Below are 12,306 nucleotides of genomic sequence, written 5' to 3'. Positions count from 1 at the left end.
CTTTGAGGTTTTAAAGGTCTCTCTTTTCCTGCTTGCTTGCCACCCCAGATACAGAACTCTCAGCTCCTTCTCCAACACCATGTCTGTCTGCGTGCTGCCATGCTTCCCTGCTACAATAGTAATGGACTAAACCTCTGAATTTACAAGTCAGCCCAAATTAAATATTTTCATTTGTAAGAGTTGCCACAGTCATGGTGTCTCTTCACAGCAATGGGAACCTTAAAACAACCACAAAGCAAGATTTTTATCAGCATATTGATGTCAAAAAACTACCTTCTTATGGCAAGTTAAGGTCTCCATGGAAGCCTGGCCAGCTTACAAATCAAACATGGGCCTATTTTCAACACTTGGGTGCTAGGGGTTCTGCCTGAAATTCTGGTGATCTGCCCACTGCAGTCCCAAAGCAGAGTATCTTCTTGCCTAGCTCCACGGTGCGAGTTGCCAGCATTGCAATGGGGCTGCATTCCTGGGGAGGGTCCACGTGCGTCTCCCAGTTGCTGCTTTACTGCCAGCGTTCCCTGATCTACCTGTCTCTATCCCACACATCTCTACCCTCCCCTACCAGCCTGCCTGCAAGCACCCTGTCCTGCCTTACAGTCATGGCACCATGGGCTTGATCATAACCGTTCAGTGGATGGAACATAACTGAATCAGCACTCATTGCTCCAAGCTGCAGACACCTTGTGGCACACCCTGAGGGGGCTCCTTCTTCTTTCAGGATGAATACTGCATCCCACAAGAAGGCCTGGAGCCACAAGCTGCTTCCTTTGCTATGCGAGACCTAGACTTCAGACACGGCACATCCAACCCATGCTTTTGGTGGAAAGCAAATGTCTCACCGCCACCCCAACAGTTGGAGCTGTAGATCCACGTGAATCCTCCTAGTTTAAAGGTTAAACTCATCCCTAGTGCACAAAGAAAGCAGTTGCACGCTTGCTCTATGACTGCAATAGAAGACACACGTAAGAATCTCTGAGAGACCTCTCCAAACTTCATAGATCCTTTACTTCCCTGCCAGGCTGAGGGAGAACTGCCACACTCTTGGGGACATCAGAAGAGCCACTCCGTTGGTATATACTGCCTTACAGAGTCGCCCAGGAGGCAATATCTTCCTTAGAACCAGGGTAGCCTCCAGCTGTCAGAGCCAGGCCATACCCCATAAGAATAGGGTGTTTCCTTTACATCAAAAAAATCAGAGGATCGGGGCAGTGGCCGTGCTGGGAGCATAGGTACAGACAACGACAGCATTTATATGTGCATGTATTGGGGTTCCAGCTTACTTTGTAGTAGCTGGCTTAGAGAGCCCTGGGGATGACATCTGAAGCCATCTGATTCCTGTGACACTCATACTTCCATGTCACTGCTCTTTATACTGTGTATTCTCAACTGTCTTCTTCTCAGTGGAGACTGGCCCACCCGGAATCTCACTTAGTCGCCATCGGTTGGCACTGCAGAAATGGTCCTGTTTACTGTTAACTAGCTGAAGTCATCCCACATCACTCATCCGCAGGCCAGCATGCAAGTGTGCACACTCAGACACATTGTCCCCTCCTCTCACAAGTGCTTATGACCCACCTGGAGTCACATGGCTAAGTCCACAGAACCCATGGTGCCTTCCTAGAGCATAGAGCATTCTCAGGTGCTGGGTGAAATGTCCCTTCTGTTTCAGGTTCTCTCATAGCAATGTTCAAATGAGCAACCATAAGCAACATAGATGTTTGGTGCTCCTGGTGCTTGCTGTGCAAGGCCAGCTCACAGTCATACCCTACCAACCTGTATTTGACTCCTGACGCCATGGAGCCATGCTTACCATGAAACAGACCTTTTTGTTATCCATAGGAGCTCTCCAAGGATTATGAAACCATGTGCCTGCAAGGTTTGACCTGGAGAGAAGCTGGGCATCCTCTCCAAACTACAGCTTTTGATGAACGAGGTTAAGCAGTAACAAAACATTGTGAGCACTGAGGAGCCTGGAGCTTGAGTTTGCTGCTTGGGGCTACACAGGTATAAAAATGGTGCTGGTGGCGTGAGGCAACTCTTTGTAGATCTGAAATGCTCTCACTGAGCGCATGTGGATGACATTCCAGCCACAGATGCACGGCCCTCCCATAACCTTGTGGGTTATAAACTCTGAATCTGGGACAGTCGAGGGTACAGACTATTCTTCCATGCTAAGAAAATCCAGCCATGACCTGTTGGCAGTTAGCAGCCTATTAACAAGACAGGAACTGCCAGTTTGAGGATGAATAACTCCACCATCACAAGTCACTTGGTTACACCTCTAAGCTTGAAGAATACAAGAGACACCAGGCTGGCAGTTGCCTTTAACCTTAGGAACACTTTCCCGGCCTCGTCTAATGGAAAAAATAAAGGCGGACACGTGAGTCACTCATCTTACCTCCTTTTTATTACAACATCAAGGAAAAGAGTTGCAGAGGAATTGTAATGGAGAGAACCTGATTAAACTACTCACAATTTCATTGTGTACACCTTCCTATAGGGGCATAAATACTATGGGTTTCTGTACATGCATGTCAGGTTTGCTGCGGGGTGTATGCTCTGCGGATGACGTCTCTCTAGGGTCTTGTTCTTTTCGTCTCTTGATGGATGGTGGTTGAACTTTGTGTCTTCGGATTGCCTAGGAAGCAGCTTCCCCACTAAGACTGTGATCCGGCCTTTTTCTTCTGGAATTTTCTGAACTGAGACTGAATGGCCACAGCTGCACGCTCTGTCTCTGGTGCATCCATGTCGATATCAAATTCTTCTTGGACTTTCTTCTGCCCATCTGCATCACAAAACAAAAACAAAACAAAACAAAGCAGAGATATCAGGTGACCACCTAGCTGAAAACAGAAGTGCAGGCAGCAGTCTAGATGTGTGAGGCTGGTGGCCCACCACAGTGTACCCTTGGGTACTCGTTCACCCACCCCAAGACAGGGCCCTGTTTGAAAAGCAAAATCCTGGGAAGCATGGTGGAAAGTTCCAGACACTCGGAATCTGCAGAGCTCTGACTATCTGAACTCCACCCTTGGGCAGGAGGGTGAAAGTCACTGACACTGTCTTGACAGTTTCTGTAATGCTAGCTGAGGGTCACCGTGTTCAGAGCTGGCAGGCTGATGTTTTAGATCCTCGTGTTGCTAGTGAATTTGCTCATTGTTTTCCAGGCTTCAGCAGTGGTCATATTCATAACCAAATGACGCTATTTGACCATCGCCATAAGATATCACACTTCCATAAATCATACAGTGTGATCCTGCAAGGCAAATTGGGTGGCGTGTCTATTAAGGCAGAGATGCCAGCTGGCTCACACTGACAAGCCGGTACTAAGTGACAACTTAAGGTGATGGTGCCTTTGTGCTGGGAACTTCCTGAGAGGGGATCAGAAGTAAAAATAAGTAAGCAAAATCCTCTTGCCAGAGAAAGGAGAGGGGACATCTTTTTACATCCTCCAACCCAATGAAGGCTGGACATTGGACTCTTCAAAAGAATCATTTCTTGTTGTTTTTGAATATAGACACTAGGGCCCCAGCCCAGACTCAGGGAGACTGTAGGCAGAGACAGCTTGTTCATTTCCCAGCTACCCAGACCCAAAATAATCACACAGAAACTGTATTAATTACAGCATTGCTTGACCTATTAGCTTAGGCTTTTTATCAACTAACTCTTACATCTTAAATTAACCCATTACTATTATTCTGTGTATTTTACCATAAGGTTCGTGTTTTACTGGTAAGGTTCTTGGGTATCTGTCTCCTTTGGCAGCTACATGGCATCTCCCTGACTCCACCTTCTTTTCTCTATCTCTGCTTGGAATTCCCACCTTATTCTATTCTATGCTGCCATAGTGCCAAAGCTGCTTCTTTATTAACCAATAAATCATATTCATAGCATACACAGGAGAATCCCACATCAGGTGACTTCTTAGGTAGTTGAATGGAAGTTGCCCATAAGGGCCAGCTTGCTCATTTGTTAATCCTAGGAAAAGGCCAGGTTGTCATTCCTTTTAAAAAGAAAGTTAAGTTGAGACAAAAATTCTTATCTACAGAGAAGGTAGTCAAAAGGAACTAAGGTTAATGCAAGCTAGAGACAGTAGCAGCTCCCACCTTCCCTGAACCTATGCAAAAGCCTCCCTACCACTCCGGACTTGCATATGGAGCAGAGAGACTAACTAGATAAAACACAGTGTGAAGGGGAGGAGATAATAGAAATTATAGATGATAAATATAGATAATAGATAAATAATAGATATATAGAAAATAGGTAAGATATATTATTGATAGGAAGATGACAGCTAGATAGGTAGATGGAAGATAGATGGGTGATAGATGACAGATGATAGATAGATAGATAGATAGATAGATAGATAGACAGATGATAGATAGATATGATAGATGATAGATAGATAGATAGATATAGATGATAGATAGATAGATATAGATATAGATAGATAGATAGATCATAGATAGAGATAGATGATAGATAGATAGATAATAGATAGATGATAGATAGATAGATAGATAGATGATAGATAGATAGATAGATAGATAGATAGATAGAGATAGAGATAGATGATAGATAAATGGATGGATGGATGATAGATCAATAGATGATAGATAGATAGATAGATGATAGATAGATAGATAGATAGATAGATAGATAGATAGATAGATAGATAGATGATAGAGATGATAGAGAGATAGAGAGATAGAGAGATAGAGAGATAGAGAGATAGAGAGATAGAGAGATAGAGAGATAGATAGATAGATAGATAGATAGATAGATAGATAGATAGATGATAGATAGATAAATGGATGGATGGATGATAGATCAATAGATGATTGATAGATGATAGATAGATAGATAGATAGATAGATAGATAGATAGATAGATAGATGACAGATAATGACAGATAGACAGACAGTAGGTGGTAGATAGATGATTGATGAGAGATATGCAGGAGAACCCACACTTGTTTCAGATGCCACTGGCATGGCATTTCCATTGCAGATCCTTAAGCAGGCTCCTCTCAATTTTCTTAGAGACTAAGCAGGTTCTGCCTAGAGCAGTCTGTGCACTCTTCCATCTGGGAGCGAGTGATCTGCCTCTGGCCTTGTAAGCCTTGTTAGTGTGATGGGTTTGTGACCTAAATCAATTTACTTTTCTTTTTAACTCACTGCCATGACTGCAGGAGCTGAGACTTAAGAGTGCATTGTACAAGGAATGTTGAGGGGGCATCCTTCACGATCCATGGGGCCCAACTGACAGAGAGGATGGTGGAAGGCTTTGGCTACATTCCTCAGGGTCAAGGAGTCCTTGGCATATTGATCCACACTGCAGTGAATACAGAGGGCAGGGCCACGGGAAATGCAGGAATTGCCTGCATCCCAAGCAGATGATGAGAAATATGAAATTGAACTAAAAGATAAGAATGACAGATATATAGGGACCCTAACTCTGGACTACCATTCACACTGTCTGCCTCTGTTCTGTGAGTTGCTATTTCTCACAATAGTATTGTATGTCAGATCCTTCCCTCCAAGAGGAGACCCGACATCCATTGCAAAGTCATGGCAATGGGGGAAATTAGTTGCAGCTCAAGGGAGGTTGGGAGAGGTTTTTTTTTTTTTTTCAGATTAAAAATGTTTCTGCAGCCCATGGATTTTGAAAGCCTGATCCATCTTCCCTCTTTTGTAATAATGGGGGAAAACAATAATTTTATGTTTTGACAAATGATAAATGAAGATACAGAGAAATATGTATACTTAGGGAATCCAAGATGCAGCAGTAGGACAGGTCATAAAAATCAATTTTACAATTACATCTTAAACTAATATCTCCCACCAAAAGTGATTTATTGATCCCACCAACATCTGAGAAATATTACAATGCTTTCCAAAGCAACTTCTGATATTTAAGGACTTGTCACTTTCTGTTTACTTCAGAGCCTTGCCTTCCCTCAGGGCAAGTCTACATTGCCACAGAAGAAGTCATGAGTTTCATGTACCAGGAACTAGAGTGATGGAAAGAAAAGGAGGAAGACAGACAGCTCATCAGATCTGAGAGCAAAGAGTTGGTACCAGTGAAGGGTTTGCAATGGTTCAATGGGGTTCTGACAGCCAGGACAGGCCAGCTCTGAGAACCAATCAGCAACAGCAGAGAGGGACACAGAAGTTGGGGAGTATCACACCTGGGTCCCATCTCCAGAACCTCTTCCATCTTTGGAACCTCCTAAGGTCCCCTTTGAGTGTCCCGAGTGATGATGACAGCTCAGAAGCAGGGTGACTCTGAGGAGAACCTCCCTTCTCCTTCATGCCAGAGCAGAACTTAGGGCTCACTCTGTTTTTGCTGTTGATGTCATAAACTCTCTCAATATTGTAGACAGGAAGGTCAAAGACCCTAGGGTTTTGTTCTACATATATGATATTCATTGAAAACACACTATCACACTATATGTGTACATGTACACATACACACATGCACACACACACGTACATGCCTGCATTGTAACCCACTGTAGCCTTTATTATCCATCATTAATTCCATTACTCTAATTCTTTCTTTCCATCCCTGGTTTGTCTTTATTGCCACCCCCTTTTCCAGGGTGTAGGACTGGGAAGGAAGGGGCTCTTTTTATCTTGTTCCAGCAGCTCTCCTAAGGCCTGACACCAAATGGGTGTTCAATTAGCAGCTGCTGGTTGTAAACAACTCTATCAAGTGAGCACACACTTCTAGCCTGATGTCTAAGACACCAGTATGCCCTCCAATAGGTAATTTCTATTGGTCAGTGGATCCTCGTTCTCACCTTCCACCTCTATCATGGATTCACAACGGGTCTCTACGGAAGTGTGGCTAAGAAGTGTGTGGTCAAAGCCACAGTGGGGCCACCAGAAGTGCACGATTCACAGATGATGGAAGATGTGAAGACGGGGATGTGGCCATGGGAGAATGGCATAGGAAGGACCTCAGAGAAAAGGTAGAGAAAACCGGGTACAGCCATGCAGACACAGATATCCAAAGAAGGATCAAAAAGGCATGGGTGTTACCTCCCACCACTGACCTGAGGGCCTGGGACCTGGAAGAGGGTATAGTAGAGAAGGCCTGGGTGAGGATAAAGCAGTCTAATCATCCCCACTGATAAGGGGAACTGTGTGCTGGTTTCTCAACTCTACCCCATGCTAGACACTGGCTGCCACTGTCATCTGGCTAGAGAATAAACAAAATGCATGCATTTGTTCCCTCAGTGCCCTTAGCTCTCCACACCAGTCAGACCCTCTTGGGGGGCACTAGAGGTGTGGAGCTCAGCTAGAGTAAGATTAGGAGATGATGCTTCAGTTGCTGTGACCCACGGGAAGGTTTTTAACTGCCTTGGTTCTTGGTTTTCCTTTTTGTTAAAATATAGACATGAAATGATTTCTTTTTATACCCTCCAGTGTCACAGAGTGATGAGTGGCTAATCCCTCCAAACCGAGAAATCTCCCCCAGGAAGGAGGCAGGGAGACTCAGAAACCAGTGCAAATCACAAAGCTCACCAGGCCCCTTCCTAGACTTATAAAGGCAGAAAACAGTTTCTAGGGCAGGAAGGCTCTTCCATGGAGCTGTCTGCCAGGAATATGGTTTTCATGGGTTGTCACTCACGCTGAGTGGGCTTTTTGATGATGCAGCTGCCTCTGAGTCACCCATGCTGCTGTATGCAAGCCCTCACGTATGCCTCTCCAGCAAATGCAGGAGACGCAGGTTGACAAAGCTACACTTGGGTGGACATGTTTTCTTTGGTCTGTCCTCGTGGTCCTGGGGTGAACAGATGCTCATTTGCATCTTCCCGTGTAAGACTACCACACAACAGAAGTTTAGATCAGAGTGACATTAAGGATTGTCTCTACCCACCGTGACCCCAAGGTAGGTCTGTAGCTAACACAGCTCTGGATTTCCTTTTTTGAACTGGAAGTCAAATCACTTCCTTCCCTGGCTACCAGTTGTGCAGATCAAACCTTATTCCTAGTTAAACTGTAATGTAAAAAGCCTTTGGCTATATGTGCCCAGGGCTGCAGGGGCAGGGAGAGAGGGTACAGGCAAGCAGGATGCATTTAAGCCCTGGGGTCTCTGCATCTACTTATGGTGTGATTCACAGGTTACTTATGCACTAATTCAGAGAAAAACAGACACGTGCCATCATGGATGCTTCACGGTCAGCCTAGGCAGCTGAGTATGTCTGGCTTGCTACAGAAATGCCCCAGCTGTGTGATTCGAACCACAGAAAACATATTCAAAACACAGTCGGTAAAGGACCAACCATTCATGCCACCTAGCGCTGGTCACAACTCACAGGCCAGGGGATATAGAAAGACTGGACACTGCAGAAGGGTCCACCCCAGCCACCATAGCTAGGGGGACCCTGAATGGCAGAGGTCTCTCTGTACAGCTGTTCTCTCCATGAGATGGTGGTATGTCTGTATTAGCATCAAGTACAAAGTGCCATTGTCCTTCCCACCTGGCAGCGTAACCCTCTCTTTTTATCTCTATTGACTGTCTCATAAAGATATCTGAAGGTCTGTATCCGGTCTGGGTGGGCCCTACCTGACACTTTTATTTAGGATTCTGATGCCTTAATTGGAAAAACCCTACACCAGGCACCTCCAAAGGTGGCTTTTTATCACTCCGAACAAGCAGTATTTTTCCACAACACTCCAGCCTAGGATTGCACAGACATTATTTGGAGTTCTGGAAGAATGTCATTTCCTCCTGCATGGGTAATAAAATGCTGAATCTGATCACAGAGTGGTCATGAGTAAGGGCATGTCCACACCACTCAGCAGACTCTGTGTAAAAGTTCGCAGCTCCATCAGAGAATGAAGGCAGCCCTGACTTCCTGGCCATTTGCTCAAGAAAACAAAGGCTCCCATAGCCACAATGTCTCCTGTGAGCAATGGACCATGATCCCCACCAACCCCACAGACTTCTACTCTTGAGTTTATCACTTAGAAGACCTTGTCTTACAGGAAGTAGAAATCAAAATTTACCAGGCTGGACAACTGACATTAACTATTACAACATTTACCTGGGCATTATCTATCTACCTATATGGTCTGTCTGTCTGTCTATCTATCATCTATCTATCTATCTATCTATCTATCTATCTATCTATCTATCTATCTATCTATCTACCTATCTATCTCCCATTTCTGCCATTTACTTATTTTGTCTATTTGTCTGTCCATGTGCCCATTAATTCAGCCATCAGTCCATCATTCCATTCATCACTTCCCCTATCCGTCCATCCACCCCCCACCATTCCGTTCATTTATCTTTCTATCCATTCGTCCATCTGTCTTTCCATCCACCTAGTCACAATTTCATTCATCATTTATCCATCATATATCTGTCTACCTATCACAATTCATGCCATCTCTTTCCGTCTCTTACACATGGGGACAATAGGGACACACACAGAGAGACCGACAGACACACAGACCAAAGAACACAAAGCTTGGAAAATGACCCAGCCAATTAAACCTTTCTCTCTAAAAAGAGATTTTATCAAGCTAGCAGGACATGTCACAGAAACCTGCAAATGTCCCAAGCGTCATGAAGAAATGACTCTCCCTGAGTGCCAGGATGTCTTGTGCCTTTGTTCTACCCTCTAAGGTCCAGTTAGAAAGTAACAGTCCTCGTCAGCTTTATACTTCACTCCACCACAGATATTTCTGATGCTGCTTTCCTGAAATGCAGCTTCATCTTGCAGAAATCCGGGCAGGTAGGAGCTCTGGAAATATGTCTGGCCTTGTCATGGCAGCATTCCAGTAACCCTGTCAAAAGACAACTGCATTCTAGCCAGAGTCTTTGTCTATTGGTCCTGAACTAGGTCCTCTCTCATGTGTTTCCACGGGTTTTCTTATATAAACCTTTTGATGGTGAAGGAAAGAAAGGCAATCTCATTTACAAAGTTACGGAACTGCGACCAACTGCAGAAAATCCCAAGCATATCTCCAGCCTCTGGTAGTGTTATGAAGACTCACAGCTCAGCTTGCACATCTGGATTCTGACAGACATCAAGCCTGGTGTGGCAGTGGTGGTCCTTAGGTCTGCCCACCTACTGTCAACAGGACTGGATGAGTACCCTTGGCTAGTCAGGTCACTGTGGCAGAATACCACAGTTAAGACGTGTTTCCTGTCTTCTGGAGAAACCTGAAACAGGTATCGGCAAGGCTCGTTTCTCCTGGGTCTTCTCTTTTAGTCTTCAGAGAGCTGCCTTGCCACAGTGTCCCTGGATGGTAAAGAGTATCCCTGTGACTGCACACTCACAGTCTTCCTTCCTAACAGGACCCAGTCCTACCGATTACCATTCACCCTAATGGCCTCGGTGAGTGCTAATCACCTCCTTACAGATTCTGTACCCACATGTAGTCGCATTTTGAGGTACAAGAGGTCAGTGCTTCAAACTGAGCTGTGAGGGAGAATCACAACCCAGCCTACGATGATCCCTCACCTGACTCTGGGATTTATGGGTTTCCAAGCCCCTCTGATATGTGGTTTCTACATCTGCACATGCTACCATAGGGAATGTTTTCTGTCCCCCATCTTACAAAGATTGGAGACAACCATGTGTCTAGCCCAAGATCACCTGGCGAGTACACTCCAAACCCAGGTTTACTCTACATTGTGTGGGTATGTGGCAATGCAGCGCTATTTCTGCTCCATGGATGTAGGCCAGGATGATGGACTCCTGCATATGGTAATTAGCATAGCTCTGGGAGAAATCACAACCTCAGAGCTCCCAGTCTGAACGCACGATTCAACCAATCAGCCTGCAAACGTCTACCAGGGTGACCAGGTGCGGTTTCCCAGGATTTATTATCTCCTAGCAGTGGGTACACAATGAGCTGTCGCTGTTCTGAGGACTGCAGTGTAGCAGAGAACACACTCGGCTTCCTGATTCCCAGAGGAGAGCAGAAAATAGATAAATATGCTCATTAAAATGTAGAATTTTAGAGCGTTCCAGAATCAGAGCAAGGTGCGAACCCAGACAGGAAACTGTGGTGTGTGTGTGTGTGTGTGTGTGTGTGTGTTTGTGATGTGTGTGTATGGTTTTCGTGTGTAGGATGTGGGAGGTGGGCAGTATGTGTGTATGGTGTGTGTGTTCGTGATGAATATGCATGGTTTCTGTGATGGGGTATAGGGGGTGGAGGTGTGGGATATGTATATGGTATATGATGTGTGTGTGTGTGTGGTGTGTGGTATGTGTGTGTTTGTGTTATGTGGTATGTGTGTGTATGTTTGTGGTGTGTCTATATGGTGTGGTGTATGTGTATCATATGTGTGTGTGTGAGAGAGAGAGATGGCTTATCAGGTAAGCCACCAGAAAGGGATGAAGGGACAGTCCAATCCCTTCCCAAGGAAGAGAAGCACCAGCAAAATTTTCCATGGCTTAGAAATGACAATTTGGTGAACTGCAACCCATCCCTGCAGTCACAATCTAAGTAGCAGACTTCAAATAAAAACATTAATTCCTTAGAAATTAACAGCCATGAAAAGTCACCCGGAGCATGGCAGAGCTCTTCTGAGATCCCACCCCAGCTCAAGGAAGAAAGAAGAGTTTGAAATACAGCAGAATTCAAAAGTATATTATGAGATGGGGTATGTGGGGCACAGTGGTAGAGCAAGGCTAAGTATGTTCAAGACCCCAAGTTTGATGTGTACACACGCACACACACACATACACCATATTCACTCCTGACCTTCAGAAAGGAACTCTTGAATACTTTGTTTCTAGGTTTATGATAACGTGACTTCACCATCTCCTGGTGCTAGCAGCAAGTCACAAACGCACAGTTTTCAGTTTTAACGCACCCCACACTGCATACAAACCCATGTATATGCACACACATGCATGGAAAGGCTTCCATTTACATAATCACAGCTCTCCGCAGTTTGAGCTTTATTTGACAGAAACTAATTACCTCCTAAGGCCTAATCCTGTAGATCAGAAGTCAGTACATAAGCAGTAAATTGGGATATAATTGTCCTGAGTAGGAGTTTCCCTTCGCTGGGAGTCGCAGCACATAGCGTACTATAAAAGGACTGAAACCTCAGCACTCCATAAGGAAATAACAGGAATTTAACTTAAGCATACCCTGCAAGCAGGGTACATGAATACCAGGGTTCACGGGATGCCCTACCATCTTTCAAACTATAACATTAACTTAAAAGAATTAGTCTATGACTTGTGTTGCCCTTGATACAATTAAGCAAGTCCACACAGAGCAGTTGGGGGATCTGAGCTGAATCCACACCTCTCTCTTACCAAAGCCT

At 44.8% G+C, this 12,306-nt stretch overlaps 1 protein-coding gene across 1 annotated transcript in view; it reads right to left on the bottom strand.

The window, feature by feature from the left end:
- Positions 1-2,385: 2,385 nt before the first annotated feature.
- The window catches only part of Pcp4 (Purkinje cell protein 4), a 60,381-nt gene continuing 50,460 nt past the window's right edge, over positions 2,386-12,306 (bottom strand). Inside the window, exon 3 of the mRNA XM_050162005.1 lies at positions 2,386-2,785. Coding sequence (XP_050017962.1) covers positions 2,658-2,785 — 128 coding nt within the window. The 3' untranslated portion in view covers positions 2,386-2,657. The remainder of the gene's footprint in view (positions 2,786-12,306) is intronic.

This window comes from Alexandromys fortis, unplaced genomic scaffold (assembly GCF_014885135.2).
Source record: "Alexandromys fortis isolate MF-2015 unplaced genomic scaffold, M_Fortis_MF-2015_v1.1 scaffold_128, whole genome shotgun sequence".
NCBI classification, from domain to species: domain Eukaryota; kingdom Metazoa; phylum Chordata; class Mammalia; order Rodentia; family Cricetidae; genus Alexandromys; species Alexandromys fortis.
This window is presented reverse-complemented; position numbering and strand designations above follow the sequence as displayed.